The sequence below is a fragment of the Gossypium hirsutum genome, chromosome A08, assembly GCF_007990345.1.
Source record: "Gossypium hirsutum isolate 1008001.06 chromosome A08, Gossypium_hirsutum_v2.1, whole genome shotgun sequence".
NCBI lineage: Eukaryota > Viridiplantae > Streptophyta > Magnoliopsida > Malvales > Malvaceae > Gossypium > Gossypium hirsutum.
Window position 1 is genome coordinate 1,145,763 of NC_053431.1, and position 23,325 is coordinate 1,169,087.

The window sequence follows — 23,325 nt, forward strand, 5'->3', positions numbered from 1 at the left end:
GAAAAAAATTTGAACTCGATTCGGTAATTACTGAGCTGAGCTCGAGCTATAGGTCAAGCTGAATTTGAACTTAATAATATTTTACTCGAATAGCTCACAAGCCTTATTCAACTTTTCATATTTTTATATTATCAAATTAAATTATCGTCCTTAATATATTATTAACCTAAGCTTAATTATCAAGCCGAGCTCAAGTTTGAGCTTGAGTACAAAAATTGGTAAACAAGCTTAATTGAGCTCCAACTCGAGTAACTCGATTACATCTCGAGTCAAGCTCAAGCTTAAAAATAGATGTTTGATCGAGCTCAAGCCAATTATTGAACTATGAATTTTGAGTCCAGCTTGAACTTAGCAATATTCAGGCTTTGCTCAACTCGATTACACCTTTAGACATAACTTTTTTAGTTGTAGTTCAACTTCAAGTAAAAGATTCTGTTTGTAGAATATAAAAAAAAGCTTTCAAGATATTAGCTTTGTTAAAACTAAATGACATTCTTTAAATGTTTAGCGACAAATTTAGCTCCTAAAGTTTACATGTCTTGTCAAAATGGTCCTAATTGTATTTTTTACTTTATTTTACCATCAACTTTTATTCTTTTTTTTAACAGATTTGATGAGAGTACCGTTAAAAAAGTTAACGGGATGATGTGGAATTTCATACATAGAATACTTTTAATGAGATGTAATTTATTACTTAAATAACGCAATAAGATAATTACATGTGGAAAATAATAAAATAAATAATTCATGAAGTTAAAAAAATTACTCTCAATTTAAAGAAATTAATGTAATTATCTAAAATAATGTTTCAAAATAAATGCAACCATTCAATATTTTCATTTTGGTTAATTAATTATCTTTTCGAAACCTCTCAGGAAACAAACATATGCATTCATTTTGAAACTTTTTTTAGATAATTACATTTATTTTCTTTAAATTAAGAGTTTTTTTTTTAAAATTTCATGTATGATTTATTTATTTTATTATTTTTTACATGTAATTATTTTATAGGGTTACCTAAATAATAAATTAAATCTCATTAAAAATATTCCACATTATCCCGTTAATTTTTTTAACGATACTTTCATCAAATCAGTTAAAGAAAACAGGTTTTTTTTTTAATTATACGAATAATACATTAAAGTATAAACACAAGTCCAAATCTTGCACTAATAGAATCGAACTATTACGGTATTACCGAGTACAAAAATATCTGAACACAAAGAAGCAAATTATTACACCACAAGTCTATGCAAATCACATTTCAAAAGTAATGTTCATATATAAAAATAAAAAAAATAAAAAAAATAGTGATAATTGTATGTTAATATATCAAAAGCAATTTTCACCATCAACTTCCCATTTACTGTGCAGTTGTTGAAAGGCAAGCAACTTTCTTCTTATTTAAGAGGTCCCTCTACTATGTTTCATAAGAGTCCCTCTACTATGTTGCTTGATTCTTCATTTTCTTGAAGTATTCGTATCTGATACCTGTGTTTAATACATATTAAGATATGACTACTAGTTTAATTACGAGGGTATAACCCTTCAAAGACCCTTAGAAAAAATATATTCTTATCAGACACATACCCGACTCCGAGTACCATTGAGTCCACTCTATAAAGGAGGAATGTTCACAGCTTTTCTGATCTCTCCTTGCCAGAAGTGCTTGAATTTCAGATGTTTGATTTTCTGTTTTATCAAACAACACCTTAGTCTATGCTCGATTCGAGAGCTTCCATCATGACATCCTTTTCCATGTAACTGTTGAGGCAGGATAGACATTCATACATGATCTTTGATTCCGGGTGTGAATTATCTTCTATGAAGAAAGGATGGATCCTCCGGTTGACCTCAATCCAACTACAACCCGGGTTCTTTTTCAGTCCTAGTTCCTTCATCTTCAATCTCACTTCGCGTACTTTGTTCCATTTCTTAGCAGAAGCATACATATTTGATAAAACGATATACGTAGATGAATCATCAGGATCTTTCTCGATAAGCAATCCTGCAATTTTTTCCCCTAGTTCTAAACACCGGTGCAAACGGCATGCGGACAATAGTGTGCTTAGCAACTCAACATCCTCTCTAGTTTCCTGGGTACTTTGGAGAATCTTGTATGCTTCATGTAATCGACCAGCACGTCCAAGAAGATCGATCAAGCATGAATAATGTTCTCGTTGCGGTTTAATATTATGTTCATTTATCATTTGATGGAAATAAGAACAGCCTTCATCAACCAATCCTCCATGGCTACAAGCAGATAAAACCGCAAGGAAAGTAACTCCATCCGATTTTGTATTGGATTTCTGCATTTTATCAAAAAGATTCAAAGCCTTGGAAGCTCGACCATGAGAACCGTAAGCAGTGATCATAGAAGTCCAAGACACAAGATCCTTCTCTGGTAAATCACGGAATATTCTGTATGCTTCATCTACGGCACCGCATTTTGCATACATGTCTAGTAGTGTTCCCATAACAACTTCATTTCTTTCCAACTTGTTCTCAATTATAGAACCATGTATCTCTTTCCCTTTTTCTAAAGCAGATAACTGAGAACAAGCGGCTAAGACACTACTATACGTTACTGCATCCAGTTTTACACCAGCTTTTACCATACTATCATAAATACCAAGAGCATCAAAGCATTTTCCAACGGAAACATACCCTGAGATCATAACATTCCACGATACTACATCTGTCTTTGGCATTAACTTAAAGACATTTTCAGCTAAATGAACATTTCCACATTTGAAGTATAAATCAATAAGGGAATTGTTAACAAAGATATCGGTTTCGATCATGTTTCGTATCATGTAACCATGTGTGAATTTCCCGTACCGAAGTTGGGCTGATCTCGAACAAGCCATTATGATGCTGCTTAAAGTAGTTAAAGAAGGTTCAATACCTTCCATATTCATCTTCTTAAAGAGTTCAATACAAGATTGGCTATTACCTATTGAACTATAACCAGCAATCATGGTATTCCAAGTGATCCCATTCACATCCTTTTTCGGTATTTGCTCGAAAACCTCTCTAGCTATCTCTATACAACCACATTTTCCATACATATCAACAAGAGCAGAGCCAAGGAAACCATCCAAACCAAGCCCCGTTTCGACCAATTCTCGATGAATCTTCTTCCCTCTTTCCACATCCATAAGTCTCGCACACGATGAGATAACAATCGTAAGCGTTACTAAATTTGGTTCGAATCCATCGTCTCTCATTTTCTCAAACAATTCCAACGCTTTTTCAGCTTTCCCGTCTTGATAATAACAAGAAATAACAGTGTTCCAACAAGCAACATCTCTCTCAGGCATTTCATCGAACACATGGGTAGCTTCCTCAAACATATTGCATTTTGCATACATGGCTACAACAGAGCTTCCAATAACAACATCAGACAAAAACCCAACTTTTATCAAATGGGTATGAATCATTTCACCATACCCAACAGCCCCCAATCCACCACAAGCTTTAAGCAAACTGGGATAAGTAAAACCATTAGGCTTCAACAAAGAGTATTTCCATAACTTATCGAAAAGCTTAACAGTTTCAACGAACATGAAACTCTTAGTGTAAGCAGCCATGAGAGTGTTCCATAAAGAAATGTCTGATGGGTTGTCGATGGTATCGAAAACACGGCCGGCCGAGCAGTGCAAATTGCAAGAGAAGTAAAAGGTGATGAGGGTTTTGCATAACGCAATGTTGTTGTGGAAGCCTGAAGTGACTATTTTCTGGTGAATGAGCTTACCCTTTATTAAGGACTTGCAGGTTTTTAAAAGGGATAATAATTTTACAGTGCCCATTTCAAAAGGGTGATTGAATTTTTATCATTGAAAACGAAGAGGGAGACGACTTAGTTTAAGCACTTAAAAGCTGGTGTTTTCGGCGGTTGAGGTGCAGATGGCTATGTTTTCCGGTGGTAGTTACTAGTTAGGGAATTTTGGGTTATGAGTGATTTTTGGTTCGAGATTTCAAGTGGAGTCATACATATTTAAATTATTTTAAGTTTGTTAATTGAAGGATTGATTTGGTGGTTGCTTGAATATAAATTTATAATTTTACACTTAATGGGTTTTGAGAATATTATTTTTGTCAATTCATCCGTTATTTTGTTGTCCTCTCTAAACATATGTATTAATTATATCGTCTAATCTTATTGAAGTAGGTCTTAATGGTGTGAATCACTATTGAGCAATCCTACTTCTATCCAGTTACTTGAATTTCTTAAATAGCCTTTTTACTATTTGTCTCAGGGATCGCTTTCTTCATGCCAAGACTCCATGCAATTTGGAGTCCATCCCGAATACCCCACAACTCCGCCATGGTCACTGAACAACACCCAATATTCATAGTAAACCCCACAATCCAAAAACCAGCAAAATCGCAAACAACTCCACCCACAATAGCAATCCCAAAATTCTAATACACAACACTATTCATATTCACTTTTATCCAACCATCCCCAAGTAATTTCCATTAAAAATCAACGTTCTTTAAACCGAACTAGTTAAACCATTAGTTCGATTAAAAATTATTAAAAATTAAAAAAAATTATTCAATTAGTTTATATCGATTTTCGATTCAACAGATTCAAAATCATCCTCTAGATAGATATCTCAACTAATTCCCGATCTAAACAATCCAATCAGATTCAAGAATCCTTACTTTAAATACCAATTTGAAACCCCCAAAAAAAAGGGCCAATATGAAAAATATGTAAAAAAAAAATCTCCTTCAAGAACCAAATTATGCTTTAATCCTATAATCAATTATATTATTATTGCTTTGTATTTATTATATTTATAAGGCTAAATGCTCAATTTAGCGTTTAATTTTTTAAGGGTTGCTTGTAGAAAGATCAAACTTTTACAAAAATGTTCAAATGAGCTTTTCACACATTTCAACTTAGTTTGTAGTAAAAATTAAGTGAATGTTGTCGTGTTTAGAACAGAACACATGATAATTAAAACAAATATTACTTGAAAAGAAAAAATAAATAAAAAAAACATAATTTAAGAACCTGATATATGGTACTTAAAAAACCTTTATTTGAGTAGATTTGAAAAGAATCGACCCTTATTTGATTATTTTAAATTTTTTGGTACATTTAAAAAATTTTAGTTGTCAATTTTGAAAATTTTGATTGAACAATTCTTAAAAAGTTAGGTCCCAATTTGCGCATTTAACCTCTTTATTTATAATATAATTAATATTTATTCTTCATAAAGAATAACAACTATGCTTTATTATTCAAGATTAGTTTTTTTATTATTTATAATATCTTCACAAAAATATTTGTTTAAATAAACAAATTCATTTAATTTAAACAAACTAGTATACATAATTTTAATTAAATAAATAAATACAAAAATAATTTTAAAATTTTTAATCAACATAACCAAATTCAAACAAACATGAACAAAAACCCGTTATTAGTTCAAGCTCGATTCATTTATGGCCGCTAAATATACTATACATACCATCAGCATAACTAAAATTATATAAACCCCAAAAAAATGAAAAACTTTCATTTTTCCCTGCAGATTTTAACTTGCTTATGAATTTACATGGCAAATTGCTTTCAACAAAAGCCAGAAAACCCTAATAAAAATTTACATTTTTTTTTGTCACCCCTCAAATCCAATCAAGTGGGAAAAAAATGATCCAAAAAAAAAATCCCAAACAAACTTTTCTAAGTATCTTCCTTTATACCATTATTGCTTCCCTTCAAACAACTCTTTGATCAACAATGGTGTTGTATGGTTTTTGATCAATCGAAATCCAGATATTGGGATCGGAATCTCAAAAAGACTATTGAATGTACAATCATATAGTTACTACTTTCATTGTGTTAATGAGCTAACTCCTCGCTCCGACACCGACACTAGACTTGTCGATTGTCCGGACATTGTATTGTTCGTATACTCTTGCTCTGTTCTCTGCCCACCATTGTTCCGCTTGTTTCTCACTGAACCGCTTACGACTGCATTCAAAGTTTTTACCAAACCGTTTAATTTTTCACCAAATTACAGCCAAACCCTCCAGTAAAAGTACTATGGAGGTCCTTGTACTAGGAGTCAGATTACATTCTGTCTCTCAGATTACATTCTGTCTCCTCTACTAAAAAATGAGCAAAATTAGTCCCTATACATTAGACCAAAAAGCAAACTGGTCCAATTAAAAATTTCATCCATCTCTACTGTTAAAAGTTGATCCATGTACGTTAACATGTCATGTGTTACTGTCTAGTTATTCTATCAGTCACGCCAGTTTTTAACAGTAGATTTGGATGAAAAATTTAACTAAAAAACGAGTTTGCTCTTTAATTTAACATATAGAGACTAATTTATTCATTTTTTTAGTAAAGGAGACAAAATGTAATCTGACTCCTAGTACAGGACCATCATGGTACTTTTATTCAAACCCCCATTATTCAGGATTATAGCTTGTCAATGCAATAATGTACCTGAATCGGACTCGTTTGAGATCCTTGGCACCACCTGGCAGTGAGGTAAGTGTTATATACACACCAGGTTCATCTTGCTCAACCCATTCACTCTCATTTCGAGGTTCGCTTTCTTTTGATCGGCCTCCACTTTTAGTAGCTGGTTCACTATGACATTGCTTGGTATGGCTTGTACTACGATTACCGGTGGTGTTGGACCCATTAGAAAGTAACTGGCCGCTTGATACATTTGAATCTGGTTCTTGGTACACTATTTGACCATTCGGTCTTTCAAGAGAAACACTAGAGGCATCATTGGAAGGAGGGCTAGAGCCAAACGAAGTAAACGAAGGCGACTTAATGTTCCGTGTGGCCCCAACAGGCAGTCTTTCAGCCATATCCTTTAACTGTTCGGCAAATCAAATATAATCTACATCAGTATAAAGACATGATGAATGTATTCGAAGTCTAACTAACCGACATGCCCGGTTTGTGACTAAAGGCAAGCAAAGAGCTTCAAACATTAATAAGAAGAACCAAAAGTATAAAAACCCAGAACATGGAAGACGGAAAAATTAAATCATCTTACTTGTGCAGTAAGCGACTTGATGACTTCCTTTGCTGCTTTGCATTTTGCAGTCTCCTCCTCTGCGATTGCAATCGCCTCTTTCAGCTGTTTGGTTGTCCTTTCCAGCTCGACTTCTTGAAGTTGTGCTTTACGTGTAAGATTATCGACCTGAGAGATAAAAGATTGGTGATGCTCAATAAAATAAAATCCTAAATAACCTTGCAAACAAGTAAAGAGCTTTGCTTTCTTTGCTAGACAAAGGAAACGAGTTAATCTTCTAAACCATAAAAATATCCGGCTGAAAATAACGCTTAGCATCTAGCATTGTAATAGGAAGCCAAATGTTGACTGTTGTTTTGAAGGAACTTGGAATTTACTACACCACATTGCAGAAGCACCATGCACTCACTTTAGACGAAATCCATTGTGAGAACTCATCGGTCAAGCAAAATGAGCATTTGAGAAATCCATGGATTTAAAAAGGAAAATGCAAGGAGCAATCACACGGAGCCTTTGTTAAACAAGCATATAAATAAATCTCCAGAAGTGTATTGGAAGTATGGAAGAGAAAATACCTGTGCTCTTAATCTAGTGACCTCTTGATTAAGGCCATCATTGGTCCTCTTAGCATCATCCACAACTATTTTAGGGGAGGTGAGACCTCCGAGTGTTGGGGTTGGTGTTGTTGAACGAGGAGGACTAGGCCGTCTTGATATTGGAGATGTCGCACGAGAAACGATTCTTGATCCAGGAACAGAAGCCGAGAAAAATTTCTTGGATGATCCAAATACCGGGTTAAAAGACTTAGAAATATTAAGTGCTCCCCTTTGAGAGCCTCCATTTGGAACTGGTGAGACACGACTACTATTAAATTCTAGCTTCTTGTTTTTCTTTGATCGGCTTTCCCCTTGCTTAAACGACTCCATTGATGAAAATCTAGCAAGTTGAGCACGAGATCTAGAATCCAACTTATCATCTTTATCAACAAATTCATTAGTCCCATGGTTTATGCTTCCTCTTCTACTTACAGAAGATTGTGATGATGCATCAGTTTCAATGGCTTTCCTCAGTCTATTAAAACAATTGTCACAGACACGATAAGGTTTGTTGGGGTTTGGAGCCATGGAAGCCTTAAGGCACTTCTTACTGCTGCATGCATGACAAAAGACTAGTCCACAATTATAACAATTGTGACGTTTTCTTTTGAAATTAAATGGGAGGCGACACCCAGAACACATTGATTGATCAACGCCTGAAGCCCATTTGTGGAGACAGATTGCTGCAGTGAAGTTCGTGCCACAAGCAATACTTTTGACTTGCTTGTCTTTCAGAGCTTCTACCAATGTTGGGGAGTTCTTATCATCAACATTCCCATGACCTAATCGACCATTTGCTCCCTTTCCCCAAGTATAAACTTCAGTTCTCGAAGTCAAAACTGCAACATGATAAGCACCACAAGAAATCTCCTCAACGAAACTCTTAGCAAGCTTTCCTTCAACACGGGTAGGAACTTTTCCATCAGCTTGTGGATTTCCTAGCTGCCCATAAACAGGACTTCCCATGGTGTAGACATGCCCTGATGTTGTAAGGGCAACTGTCAGACTGTGTCCACAGGCAACTTGACAAAAGTTTGGTTCAACAAGAGCAGCAACACAAGTAGGAACAAGTTTTGCTTCCTTATCGCCATGTCCAAGTCGACCTTTATCCCCATCTCCCCACGTAAATAGCTTCCCCGAGGAACAGTTGCTAGAACTTGAATTCCCAACCATGACTTCAACAACTGCAGCAGTATGCCACACTCCACAAGCTGCTCGGACAGTCCGGAGCCCTTTTAAGGATTCCACTTCCCTTGGTATTGAGACACTATTCCGATCTCCATGACCCAAAACACCAAATGTGCCATCACCAAAGGTAAACAATTGACCTGCAGAGGTTACAACAGCTGTATGCCAAGGGCCACAAGATATTGACGAGACATGTATGCCCTCCAAGGGCCCATTCACTCGTTTTGGCACCCAATGACTTACCTCATTTCCATGACCAAGAAGACCAAAATTATAAGTGCCATCACCCCAAGTGTACAAATCACCAGAAAGTGTTACAGCACAAGTGTGGTACTCACCGCATGCTACAAGCTCAATGTTAGTATTACTTAAGGCATCAATAAGCTTTGGCTGCAAAACATCAGAGTCTACACCATGCCCGAGCCGGCCTCCAGATTCCTCTCCCCAGGAGAAAACCTCCCCCTGCTTGGTTACCAAGGCTGCATGTCGACCACCACAGGCAATATTCTGAACATCAAGTACAACCGCAGATTCTAAAGCTTTAGGCAGTAAAGAACCCGTTTTGATACCGCAACTGCTAACTTTATCAAGTCCGCCACCCAAAACACCATCCCCAGTGCCTTCACCCCAAATGAAAACATCACCCAAGGCATCACCATCATCATGGCCAGATCCTTGGCTTGATGAACTAACTGCACTTGAAAGACTAACCCTAAAAGCATCCATTGCCATTGTCTTCATGTGGCCATGTACACTATCTGATCCTCCTGAAGACAAAGAATGAACTGAACCACTAGCGGACTCTGGAGGAAAGAAACCCTTGGGAGGAACAGCATATAATATTACATCTGAAAACGCCTTACCAAGACCATTCTTTGGAGGACTTTCATATGGACTATGAAGGCGAAGGTGATCTCCACCATCCTGCATTTTAAGTAGAAAAAGGTCTCAAATTCACAATCTTGTAGTGTTGAAAGCAGATTTTGTAGATAAAATAGAACCATACCTTCTGCAAGCTATCATTACTACCAAAAGGAGAATGTAAGGGTGAACTTCTTCGCGTGTATGTTCTAGGACTATTTACTTCAGAAGGAATGCCATCACTTCTTGATTCTGTTCTCCATTTTCTTTGATGACTGCGAGAGATTAATGCTTTTAAACCACTAAACCAGACTTCAGCTTCATCCTTGTCCTTGCAGATCTAGAATAATTTTATTAAGAAAATAAATCAATAAAACTTTGACCTGTCTGTATACGCTACTGGAGAGGAAAAATGCAAACAATAAATAACCAGATAAACGAGAAGTCATGATTAAAAAAGAAGAAGATTCTTACCAAATCCAGTGATCTGTCATTATATATCAGTGAAAAAGACTGGTACTCTTTCTCAGGCCGAGGATACCGCTGAAAGATAGGCTGAAAGAAATATAGACCATATTTATGAGTAATAGCAGAAAATTTAAAAAAAAAAATGAATATAGTCATCACAGTGTCACCAAGACAAGAGAATAAACAGAAGCCGCTATGGTCACAAAAATACACGCATAAGACCTAGAAATAAAAAGTACCAAGTATAGCATCACAGTTTCAAGGTTATAATTGTCTAAATTCTGCTATCCAAATCCAAGTGCCAAAGTAACATGATCATAGCTTTAAAAACAAAGAACATGCAAATCCACATCATCATAGTTTTAAGTTAAAGATCACTGTGATGCTTTTAAAGTGATTCGAGTGTAGTTGTAATGAAATGAGCAAGCAAAAAATTGGAGTGAAAAGGAAAAACATATATTAATCAACTCAAATTGCAACTTCATTCGAAACTGGTGAACAAGGAAAAACATATATTAACCACTTACAGTGCGCTGCCCGGATATGATTCTAGATACGTGACTTAGTTTAAGATGTTTCTCCTCTTTCCCTGATAACCATATTAAAACAGACTCATCCTGAAAAAATAACAATCAACAATTTAGGCATTTTTAAGGAAAACATAACTCATATTCAGCAGCACAATGACAAGTACATGATCGACGATGCATATATACAGGCAAGTGATGGCATCCCTAGCTTCACTTTTTATCTTACACAACTCTAATACACAACAAGTCAATAAGAAGTGAAAATGAGTTGTGATGGCAAGTGGACTGTGCTCTCACCATTTGAACGAGAGTGAGGAAGGCAAAGGAACGATAGAACAAAGTTATAGACAAATATAATGTGTTATCATGCAGAATAGTTTAAAGTTCATTCGAGTATAATTAGTTTGTGTTTCCCAAGTTGGCAATAAGAAATACAAATAGTCTTCTTACCGGCAGTTTTGAACTTGATTTCTCTCTATCTAATACAAATATCTCAGTCAGTTTCAACAACAAAGGAATAGCACCAAAGAGTTCTAAACAGTAAACAACATAAAGGGTTTCCAAGCAGAATAAATAACTAGTTTGAACTTCTCAGGTCAACACTATGAATAGTCTTATATCAGCAACTTTGAACCTGATTTTCCTCTATATACCAGTCATTCCATAATTCATCACTTACAATGGCTAAAAGTAAAAACTACTTTACAAATATTGTTCTTGGCGTGAATATTGTTTAAATCATTCTCACATTTTCAACACAGGCTAACCGAACATGAAACATATTAAAAGAAAATTTTTTTAGTATGTGACCTGAACATATGAAAAAACTTACATTCGAAAGGCGGAAGGGGCAAAATTTTGGCTTCCCTCTTCTTCCATACTTAAGCAGGCAAGCCCCTTTCTTTAAAGCAGTAATTGCCTGTCACAAAGAGTACCCAATAACCTTAGCAATATTTAGGACATTTGCAGGCAGGAAACATGATCATAGCTTCAAAATCAATTTACAGGTAGCATAATGATAAATTAATGAAAATATCCAAGGGATCATCTAATTGTTCAGAAAATACTCACTCTAATAGAAGGACAAAAAGAATTAACGGAAAGAAATTTTAGTGATTTCCGAAAAGGAAAATGCTGTGATAATATATTAAAAAGTTATTTCTGGTCCACCAGACACTTTTTCATCTGCAATAGTAGCACAAGCACATAGTGGTACATGGGATTGTAATTGTCATGGACTTGTTAAAAACCAGGCCATGTTTAGAAATGCTAGCATATCTGAAATGCAACTGCGTGTAACAATAAATGTCATATATATATATAGCATAATTAAAGGGTTAACCATGTATGAAGGGTGAAACAGAAAACACTAATCAACCAAGAAGAAGTATCATTACTCGAGTTGCATAACTATGTTGTGGACTAAAGTAAAGCAGCAAGTTGACATAAAGTAGCAGCATAATAAAATACATACAAATTTTAGCAGTCATGGAGCATATCGATATTTCCATTGATTTGTCGCAAGAGCAGATTTAGCTACATAGTGACCCAACTAGAAACTTATAATATCATGGAATCAACATAATACTAAGATCAGCTGGTTTCCCCTATTTATTTTCATTTCAAAGTCCAAAAGTTACAGTTATAAGCTGACTAATATTTTCTTTTTCTTTTTTTTTTTCCGGTATGATCAAGGTATCATTTATGTTTGTTTTACAGTCCATGAAGACAAATCCTTTCAGGTTTCGTGGATATCCCTCCCAACAATGTTACCTCTAGGGTTTGAACTTAAGATGACTAATATTATTAGCAAGACTTCATCACTCCACTATTATTTCTACTTGCTCCTACAGTTAAGCATAATCTATACAGACACAACAGGAATAGGCAAAAAATGTCAAAATATATGTGAACACAAATTATTAATCAAAATTTATATGAATATATATTATGACACAAGAAACTATAGGAATATTAACAGGTCTAGCATAATCTACTCGTATACATCACTCAACAATCATTAAGCAGCTCAATTACCTCCTAAAAAAAACCCCAAATGAAAGGCAATTTCAAACAATAATCACAAGGACAAAAAAATCAACAAATTCGATCCAACAAGTACAAATAAATCAGCAAAAAGAATAAGGAAAAAAGAATACCTGCTCTATGTCTCTTTCAACGGGGCCAGTTCTACTAAGATCGGAAGCCATCCTATCAGTTCTTAACATAAACCAAAACTACACTAAAAAATATTCTCCCCAAAAAAAATGGGATCCAAAAGAAAATTAAAATCCAGTTAAGAAATGTTAAGAACAAATTCATCCATTTTCAAAACCAAACCCTTCCATCCAAAAAAACCCTTTACTTTTCCGTCTTCACCATAGCTAAACACTAACTTCAACCTCACAAATCCCATCCAATCCCCAAATAATTTGGATTCCACCATTAAGAGAATTTCACTAGCCCCAAATCGTACTTTCACTTCTTATACCTCTTTTGAAGTTTCAATCATCGTAATCTAAAGTAAAAATGGAGAAAATTTTAGCTTTTCCGTATTGAAAGTAGCTAAAGAATGGGAATGAAGTGAGGGAAGTGAAGCGAAAATGGGTGTTTGGAAAGAGAGAAAATCTGGGAAAGCGTTGAGAAAACAAATGTTTTTAAGTAATAATATTTGATCTGATTAAAGAGTTAAGAGACAGAGAGACAGAGAGACAGAGAATAAAGAAATGAGAGAAGAAAAAAAGGTGAAAGAAAGAAAAAAAAAAAGGATAATGCAAATTGCAAAAAATACCCACAAAAAATTTTAATCTGAATTTCTTTATTTTAAGACGCTTTTTTTTCATTTATTTTCCTTTGCTTAACTTTGCAGTGAATAATTTTTTTAATTTTCTTTTTTCTGTTTGGTGACTCAGAAAGTTGTTAAACAAAAAAAAAAGTAGAAAAGACAGTGAAATGTAAATAGTAAAATCCTAGTCAAACTCTTCTTAATAGGAAAAAGTAAAAATATAATTAAAAAAGAGTTAATATAACATTATTTTGTGTAAAAAATATTTTTTTAATATAAATAAAGGGTTTTATTTGTAAATTAGCCCCTAAATCATATTTTAATTTTTAATTTGGTCCATAATTTTTTTTCAAAAGAAATAGTGGCTAAATTATCCCAATTTAGCCTCTTATTTTTTGTTTTGCCCAACGAAGATGTCAGCCTTCGGGCTGGTTATTGCTTGCCTTTTTTTCCTTCCCACCAAACATATTTTTCTTTGTTCTTATCATTCACTCCACATGCTTTCTCTCTTTTTAGTTTGCGGATCAATTTTGTGGGTACTTTATTGTTTTCACGAATTGTAATGGACAAATGACGGTGTTTGTTGTTCACTAAAACTTTATCAGCTACTAGTAGTTTTTCTAGAAAAGTGGGTGGTTCTTTGTCAGCTTCTTAATATGTTTCTGTTTTGTATTTCAGAATAATAAATTATTGCACGAGTCGATTTGGACTCGTGTTATCTTAAGTTTTATATTATTTTTGTTTGTTTTTCGATTGTTTAATAATAAGTCTTCAATTTTATAAGTTTTTGTCTGCTCTTTTAACACGTTTTTTAGTCTTGCTTTTGCATGTAATATTCCTTTTGCAAGTGATTTTAATGATGATTTTGTTGTCGTCCTCTCTAGTTTGGTGAATATTCGATTCTTTTGTCGATTTTTGTTCGTCACTTTAGATCATCTGGGGCTGATTTTCTTATCGTATTAAATGCTTGCAATCACTCCAAAAATGCCGTGCTTGAGTTGTGACAAAGTCAATTGTAACGTGTCATAATGTTCTATTATGCTAAGGCTAAAGCCTTTGTTGTGTTAATGGAGCTTGTCCTTCATCATCTATGACGAATGTTGTTATTGATTCTCATGAACTGCATGGTTCCATTCATTGAATGAATTAATGAATTTACCTTTCAAAAAAATTATCTCAATTTATAAAAAAAAAAATATAAGTCAATAATGATGTGACACATCATTTATTTTTATTCCACGTTGTACTTTTTTTTATAAAATGAGACAAAATTAATAATTTAAATATCACTTCTAAAAAAACTTTAGTAATCGATTTGAGACTTATGATATATAGTTCAAGCTCAATTTATGAATAAAGCCTACGTTAATTTTGGTTAAAATATGTAATTTTAAAATTTTAATTTTAAAATATCTTTTATTTAAAAATTCCAGTCTAACTATCGGTATTGTTAGTCAAATTTTGCTTACTATAAAGTTTGTTTACAAAATTTATAATAATTTGCTTCTGAAGTCGGTATGTTTGTGTAAATATTTTTATGATAAATTTTGACAAAAAATACTAATATTTACGAATTTTAAATTACAAATATAAAAATATTCAAATTTTAACTTTTAAATATATGGATCATATCACAAACATCATTCGAGTAAAGGGATTGATTGCCAAATTTAAACCATAAAATTTCACATTTTTCTTTATTTAATTCTATCAAATCTCTCCCTCCAATTGAAGTGTTGTATGATTGAAACCATATTTGAATCTTAAATTATTTAAGTTTGTGTAATTAGATTTAATTAAGTTTATTTATTTAATAAAAATTTGATTTATTATTTATATTTATATTTAAATCTATAATTTGCAATATTAATTAGTAAAATATAAAATTATTCAAATTAGGTATTAGATATTGAAATTCAGTTTACTAAATAATTTTGAATTACTCCATGCTCGAGAATACTAAGAGGAGGTGAATTGGTATTTTAAACTTGTTTGCAAATTTTTTTTAAATAATCACGAAAGGAAAAAAAAAAGTTAGGACAATTCAATTTATAATGAATTGGCCATAATTGCCTACCTCCACTATCTTGATATATTTTCGCCAAGAATTTCTCAATTCATTGTACTTGAATTATTACCTTTTAAGAAAAAAGTACAACATTTACGATCTTTATTTTTTTCACAAAGCTTAGATAAAACCTTTTCCCCCTAACTTTTTTAGCTAAACTAGAATCGTTCTTAGATTTTATGGTCCACTTTACAATTAGTGATATGAAAGAAAGTAAATGGAGAGACCTCTACAAGCAGTGGCAGAAGTAATAGAGACCCACGGCCCCCTAAAATGGTAAAATTTTAAATTAATAATGGTAAAATTGCACTTTGGCCCCCCAAGAATGATAAAAATTTATTTAACCCTTTAAATTTTATAAAAATATGGGCTATTAAAATGATGAAATTGTATTTTTATTATCGTAAAAATATATAATTTAATTCCGACCCCCCCAAAAAAAATTTTCTCATTCCACCACTGTCTACAAAGTACATCTTTACAAAAAATAAGCTCTGGAAGAAATGAAATGTGAGTGATAAAAGATCTAACAATAAGCTCCTAAATAAATATTTGAATACGTTTCTCTTAATCTTGATGCTTGGATATATCTCTCTTAAGTCTTGAAGTGTTTTTGTAGTGTATTTATATCAAAGAACAAGTTTGTAGACATTTATGACTATTGGGGATAAATTCTAGTCATTAGAAGTATCAATTTCCGAGTTAAAAATTGGCTCTGCACGTCATGTATTGAGACCTAGCAAGATGTCTCAAGACAACAGCCCCTGGAGCAGAAATTTGCATCGATATTTTATTCTCTCGAGACATATAATCGTATATCTCAAGACTTGCATATAAAAATCCCTTAAAAAAGATTTAAACATCTTACAACGCTTTGGTATTAACCCAAAAATACTTAGATAAATTAAAACACATATAAAACATATAAACTTGAGATATCAAACCTAATAACTCGAGTTTGATCTCACACTAATTTACTTAATTTGAATGTTTTTCACATTAAACATGACTAATTTTCATTTATTTTTATTTTCATGGATGGAATCTTTTAAATATATAAAAATTAAAAATATTCTTAAAAAATGGGAAGTTTAGTTATATTTTATATTAATATTAAAATCCCTAGTGTGAAAAAAGAAAGTCAAAGTTTAGTTATAACTAATTATTTATATATATATGTATAAAATATGCATGAATAAGATTTTCACCTAATTCTTAAATTCTATTTAAAACTATCAATTAATTTATTAAAATTTATTTAAATGTATAATTTATAAAATATAACACTATTTACTATTTCTTTTGGTATTCTTCATATCCATTCGTTTATGTTCGGGTTTCGTAGTGTTTCTTGTGTTCAATTTGTGATTATATTTTTGAATTACAACATATACATATATCCGATAATATCTATTTTTTATTTATATATTAACTTTTTTAGAAGCTACAATTATAATTATAAATACAATAATAGCAGTGAAAAAGATCAATTGAAATATTAAAATAAACATACAAGAAATTATACTATATCATAAAATTAAAAACAAAATTATGTGTTTAAAAACTTTTTTTAAACAATCTCATTATAGGTTCTGATCATATCTGCTTTTTTTATAAAATGTCTAGAACTACCTATAGTCTCTCCCCAATCCATAAATTGGACTATAATGTGCTTCAGCGCACTTGAATCCGCGTCCTCCTATATTAGTAACAATTCCCTTGTCAATCGAATTAAGACTCAATCGAATATTGTTTAAAAAGTTAAATCGATGAATATTGAAAAAAATTGTTTATGCAAATAACAAATTTGAATTTGATAACTATTTATATGTTTAATTATTGTTTAGTTTTATATTTGTATTTAAAAGTTATATAATAATAAATTTGAATATTTAGTAGGATAATTATATATTAAAATATCATAAATAATATTATTTAATTATCATTAAGATAAATATTGTTTATCTTAATATTTAAATTTGTTATCATTAGATTTTTAAAAATTATCATTATCATTATCATTTAATTTAAATTTAAATTTTGTTTAAAATTTCAGCAACTCACCTTCAAATTTCTAAATTGCATATTCATAAAATTCAATACTAAATTACAATAAAAAATATTTTAAATTGACATGAGAATTTTTTTTAAAATATTAAAAAAACAAAATTTTTAAAAAAATTTGGTGAAGAAGCATATGGCAATAAAAGGGTGGGTTGATTGAAGTTTGTCATATTCATCCATAATGGCTCACCTTTGTTTTTGCAGCCCCTATTTGATTGAGACCAACACCACCCCTCTTTTTGAATTGGAAAAAAGAAAAAAGTGAAAGGATGATAAAAAGAAATAGCCACACAAATTTTAAAAAATAAAAAAAAAGTTTTTTTATGAAAAAAATTGAACACAATATAAATACACGTAAAGATGTAGTCACGGATAAATATATAGGTCAATCTTCACCCTAATAGCGAGAATATGATCATATTTGTTTTTTTTTATACTAATACTTAGAACTATCCATAACCCTTACTTAATTTACAAATAAGAGGATAATCTATCTTTTGTTCTTTCTATTTCCTCTTATTTATTTCATTACTTTTCAATACAATATTAATAGTCACTAAAATAATGGGAGGACCCTAGCCCGTCATACCTTTTTTCTAATTAGTGTTTTCATAATCGAATTGAATCAGTAACCAACCAGTATGCTAATCCGAAATAAGGTAATAAATTAATTGAATCGAATTTTTATAATTTTTAATAATTTATTCAATTTGAATTGGATGAATCAATCAGACCAAATATCTATAATATGACCGGTTCAACTATCTACCTAATTTAAAAAAATTAATTAGGCTGATGATAAAATATTTAAAATTTAAATTGGCCCAACATGACAAGACTACTATTTAATAGATAAAATTAAATTTTATTTAAATTTAATTATATAAACATTAATGTAAAAAATCATTCAATAATGTCTTATAAATTTGAAGTAATAAAAGCTAATTTTCGAATTGACAAATAAATAGAAAATTACATCAAATTGAAAAGATCAAAAGCACTCCTCGCTTTATCTTGTTGAAAGATGCCCGAGACTTCATAAGGGATCAAATCAAAGGTTTGAAGGCTTGATTTTTACATAAGACCCAATTTGGCAACACGATCTGCAATTGTGTTATCTTGTTTAGGTATATGTAATAACCACCATTATCCTTCAATTTTCAAGAGTCGTTGTACATTTTAAAATAAAAAGACAAAAATTAGATAATGTATCGTCCTAAAACCCACAACAACCTTCTAAATTAAAAAACAAAAAAAGCCAAATTCCTATCCTTTCTTCGCACATACTCCAATAGAAATACAGACGAAATTCTTCTCTGATCCAAGCCATGAACAGATCCTTCCTATCAAAAGAGAGAAATACGCTTTGGAGACCATTTGGGCAATAAAATGTTTAGAGGGTATTGATAAATGTTTTCTTTTTTATCTTCAAAAAAAAGTTTGTATACTTTGAATTTATTTATGTTTGGTCCATTTCATAGCTTGATTTAGGGTTACTTTTTAATAAAAATATCATATGTCAATGCAAAATATATATATATATATATATATATGTGTGTGTGGTTATGAGATAAGGATTGGTCCCTTGAAAAGGGGAAAAATTATGTTTCTTTTTTAATTTTGTTATATAAGAAAAATGATGAAACCCTTCTTTTATAAAGGAACCAAAATTATTGAGTTGGTAAAACATCAATTTTATTATAATTTCCCTTTTCTCAAAGAGTAATTTTTTTTGATAAATTTTATTTTATTTTTTTAATTTTTAATAAATTTTAGTTATTAATATATTCGTATTTTATAATGATTAATTCTGATTATAAATATTTAGGTATATATTATTTGTACTTAAAATTATACATTTAACTTTTTTTTTAAAATACTAATCCATTTTCAATTTTGTCCAATAATATGAACAAATTTAAATTTAAAATTGATGAGTTGAAATTGAATTATAAATTTTAGAGAGGTGAATATATAAATTTATCATATATTAATTTATGTTTTTATCATTTATAAAATGATTAAATAGAATTTTTTTTTCTATTTTAGAGGAGTTAAAGTGTAATTCTACCTTATATTAACTTATAATTTTATCATTTATGAAAGGATTGAATTGTGTTTTTTTTTTTCATTTAAGGGTTGGATTCATCTCTGAATATATATTCATTTTTGAGCTTATGGTATCCGAAAGCTACAAAAGTCTCGGCTCAATCTAGAGTCCAACCATGCCAAACTCCATTTTTAGAGACAAACTCTCTCAATGGTTTTTTTTTTCATTTACGATACTTAAACTCAAGACCTTGATTAAAAGGTATCAAACTCTTTACCACTCAATCTAATTGACAATGGTACGTTATATATTATATATAATATAAAAAAAAGAGTAAAATGTACTCAAAATTGCTAAACTATTAGTAAGTTTACATTTTGGTTACTCAATTTAAAAAAGTTACAAATTGATGACTAAATTATTCAAAAAGTTTTATTTAATTCACCAAGTTATTAAGTATCAAATAGTTCAATGACGTAATGTCTAGAATTACTTATAACCCCTTTCAACTCATAGATCAGAGGATAATACACTTTAGCGCACTCAAACTCATGCATTCCTGCATTGACAATAATACCCTCGAGTTAAGACTCAATTGGCCAAATTTCAACATTTTATTTTATATAATATATATATCAATTCTTAAAAAAAAAAAAGCAAAAGGCAAAAGATATAGGAAAAAAAATCTAAATTATATTGTCCAACAATTAAGTTGGATGGTGTTGAATGAAGGGTTGAACACTTAATTTTTGTCCTTTTGAGGACAACCCCACGTTCTAAGCATGTTTTTTCTATGGACCACCCATGCAACTCAGTTTTAAAAGCGATTTGTCCTACAAATTTTGATAATTTTATTTACTTCGATTTAATCCAATTTGATAATAAAAATTCAATTTTGAAGATAGGGTGTAAAGATCGAATTGGAATGGTGAATTGCACCGATTGAATTGAAAATTGATAGATTATTTGATTCCATGTAATATATAAGCTCGAAAAGATGTTAAGGCGGATTTGGTAGAAACAAAGGCAATTCCAGTAGTACTGTGCCTTTGCTCGTCTCGAGGGTTTTTAATAAATATAATTTTTATTTCTACTTATAATTTCTCTCAACTCATAAATCGGAAAAAAAATATGCTTAATCACGGTTGAACTCATTTCATTCTAATTGTTGCTAGAACAAAGATGCCAACTGCGTTAAGACTTAATATAGAGTATTTGGATGAGGAAATTTAGGGCACTGCTTTATGTAGTGATTTTCGAATTGAAACATTGTAAAATGGATCTTTCCATGACGAGGGCAGCACTTAGGGGGGAGCAAATTTCGGTTAAAATCGAGAAAATCAACTCAATTGGTTTAGTTGGTTTTGGTTTGGCAGTTTATGCGGTTTTTTAGTTATGGATTTGATTTTGTTGATTGTTTCGATTAGTTATTGATGTTTAAAATTTCTAATTAACTCGATTGAAAAAATTACTTAATTTAATATATATTTAATTATTTAAAATATATTTATAATTTATAATGCATAAAATAAATACAATTTATTTAAGCCCGATAATTAAAGTCAATTAAATCGACTAACCTAAAGTCAGTTCAATTCTTGAACTTTAAGTTGATCAGGTCAAATTTTGTAAATTATGATCAATCAAGTCGATTTAATAAAAATTTAACCAAACCAATATAAAAAATCGAATGCTCACCCTTAGTGACACTTAGAGGCAACCACCTCCATGCAATCGGACTTCTCATATTAAAAAAATGAAATTTTGATCAACTCGATCGATTTGATAAATTAAACCGATTGATCTAAAAATCAAATTTTCGTTTTAATTTTTTAAGATTAATATAAGTAATTACAATATATACCTAATTTGTTTTAATATTTAAAAAACATTAAATAATTATTTTTTAGTAATGGGTTAGGTTGAAGAAAATTGAGATTGCAAAAATTTGCAGCATCATTGGTCATGTGGTAAAGTGTATTTAAAGGTTTTCCCTATTTTTGTCACATGGTTAAAGCTTGTTTTTTTGGACAAAAAAAATTAGGATAGTCGGTACCGTTTCGATATTGGTTGTTCTGGTCGTTTCGGTTCGTATGTATTGTTTCATTTTTAATTTATATTAAGTAGTTTATGTTTTGTTTCGGTTAAAATTTTAAAATATTTTAATTGTTTCAATTAATATTAATTTGTGCCGTTGTGTACTGGCCCGTGTTGATAGATATAATATTTTAATATTTTAAACTAAATTTTATTTTTTTTAATTTTCACAATTTTAAAATTGAGGTATATTTTGCATGTATATTTCATATATGAAAAATATTTTTATAAATAACGATAAATATGGAATTGTACGCTAATATTAAATACGTAACGTTACAATACTAACTGGGGTAAACTATACCCAAGGTTATCAAACTACTAGTAAGTTTACGTTATGGTCGCTCAACTTCAAAAAATGATAAAATGGTCATTAAACTATTCGAAAGTTCTCATTTAAGTCATTGGATTATTAAAATCGTTGTTATATAACCTTCTTTGTTCGTACCACTTGCACCAATTGAAAGCTCTCATTCCCTTTTCTTCTACAGTTCAATTTTTTTTCATAAAATAACTTTGAATGTCACAAATTTGCAAACCAAAATTCAAAAAACTTTCTTCTTTGATCACCGTTACTAACCGTCAAATCAACTTGGATCTAAGGTATGTTATTTTATTCATCAATAAGTACTAATCTACCGCACTGATCGTCGAATCATAGCTTGGACTAGTCGAACTTCTTTTAAAAAAGAAAAACTTAACAGCCTAGTGAGTTAAATAAAAGCTTTTGAATAGTTAGTGACTTAATTCGAATAATTCAATGATCATTTTATAATTTTTTGAAGTCGAGTAACCAAAATATAAATTTACTAATAATTTAGTAACCTTAGTCCTATTAAATACCTCAAAAAAAATTCATAAAGAAATTATTTTAGGTAATTTATGTATACAATTTCTCTTTTGACAAAAGAATTCAAAGAAAATAATTAAATTACCTTAATAAGTAGGTGAACATTGATTCTTAATTATGCCCAATTGGACAATTGGGTTTATTTGGACAAACAAAGAAACAGACGGTAGGATTTTCAATTGGGTATGTTTGGGGAAAACCCAAAAAGTTTTTTTTTCTTAAGTCATTTTCGATAAATCGAAAATAGAAAACACGGGTTACTATATCATTTGGTACTTAAATTTAGTTTTAATGTTCAATTTGGTACTTAATTTTTTTTGTTTCAATTTGATACTTAAGTTTGGGTTCAATATTCAATTTGGTACCCAGACCAAATGGTATCATATGGACCAATGATGTTTGACACGCTTGCTCTAGTAAAAACAAATTAGGTATTTAATTGGGACAAAAAAAGTCAAGTATCAATTAAAAAAAATAAAGTACCAAAATGAACATTAAAATTAAACTTAAGTACAAAATTGGGACAAAAAACTTAGGTACTAAATTGAACATTGAGCCAAACTTGTGTATCCCTAAAAAAATATTATAAAGCTTCAAAATATAAACTAATTGAATATTGAAAAATTAAGGGTTTAAAAAATTAAACATAAAATATAATTGAATTGTTTAATAAATCTAAATTTTAAATTATGAAAAATAGTTAATTTAGATTTTTTTTCTTTATTGAAAAGGGACAATGTAACTTT

At 30.9% G+C, this 23,325-nt stretch overlaps 2 protein-coding genes across 3 annotated transcripts; both read right to left on the minus strand.

Annotated features, from left to right (window-relative positions):
- Window positions 1-1,146: 1,146 nt before the first annotated feature.
- Window positions 1,147-3,996, minus strand: LOC107938359 (pentatricopeptide repeat-containing protein At5g27110). The gene is made up of 2 exons (XM_016871485.2): window positions 1,591-3,996; window positions 1,147-1,491 (listed from the first exon to the last, which is right to left on the minus strand). Exon 1 carries the CDS (start codon window positions 3,810-3,812, stop codon window positions 1,713-1,715), a length of 2,100 nt encoding a protein of 699 aa, XP_016726974.2. The 5' UTR covers window positions 3,813-3,996; the 3' UTR covers window positions 1,147-1,491; window positions 1,591-1,712.
- Window positions 3,997-5,526: 1,530 nt separating this feature from the next.
- Window positions 5,527-13,455, minus strand: LOC107938375 (PH, RCC1 and FYVE domains-containing protein 1). 2 transcript variants are annotated; one of them, XM_016871500.2, is made up of 10 exons: window positions 12,825-13,455; window positions 11,498-11,584; window positions 10,663-10,752; window positions 10,142-10,222; window positions 9,813-10,007; window positions 9,670-9,730; window positions 7,598-9,573; window positions 7,044-7,190; window positions 6,476-6,861; window positions 5,527-5,992 (listed from the first exon to the last, which is right to left on the minus strand). In XM_016871500.2, the coding sequence occupies exons 1-10, from the start codon at window positions 12,891-12,893 to the stop codon at window positions 5,869-5,871; spliced, it is 3,216 nt and encodes a 1,071-aa protein (XP_016726989.2). In that variant the 5' UTR covers window positions 12,894-13,455; the 3' UTR covers window positions 5,527-5,868. The 2 variants fall into 2 exon arrangements, with proteins under 2 accessions (XP_016726989.2, XP_016726987.2); XM_016871498.2 differs by having other exon boundaries at window positions 7,598-9,730.
- Window positions 13,456-23,325: the final 9,870 nt, after the last annotated feature.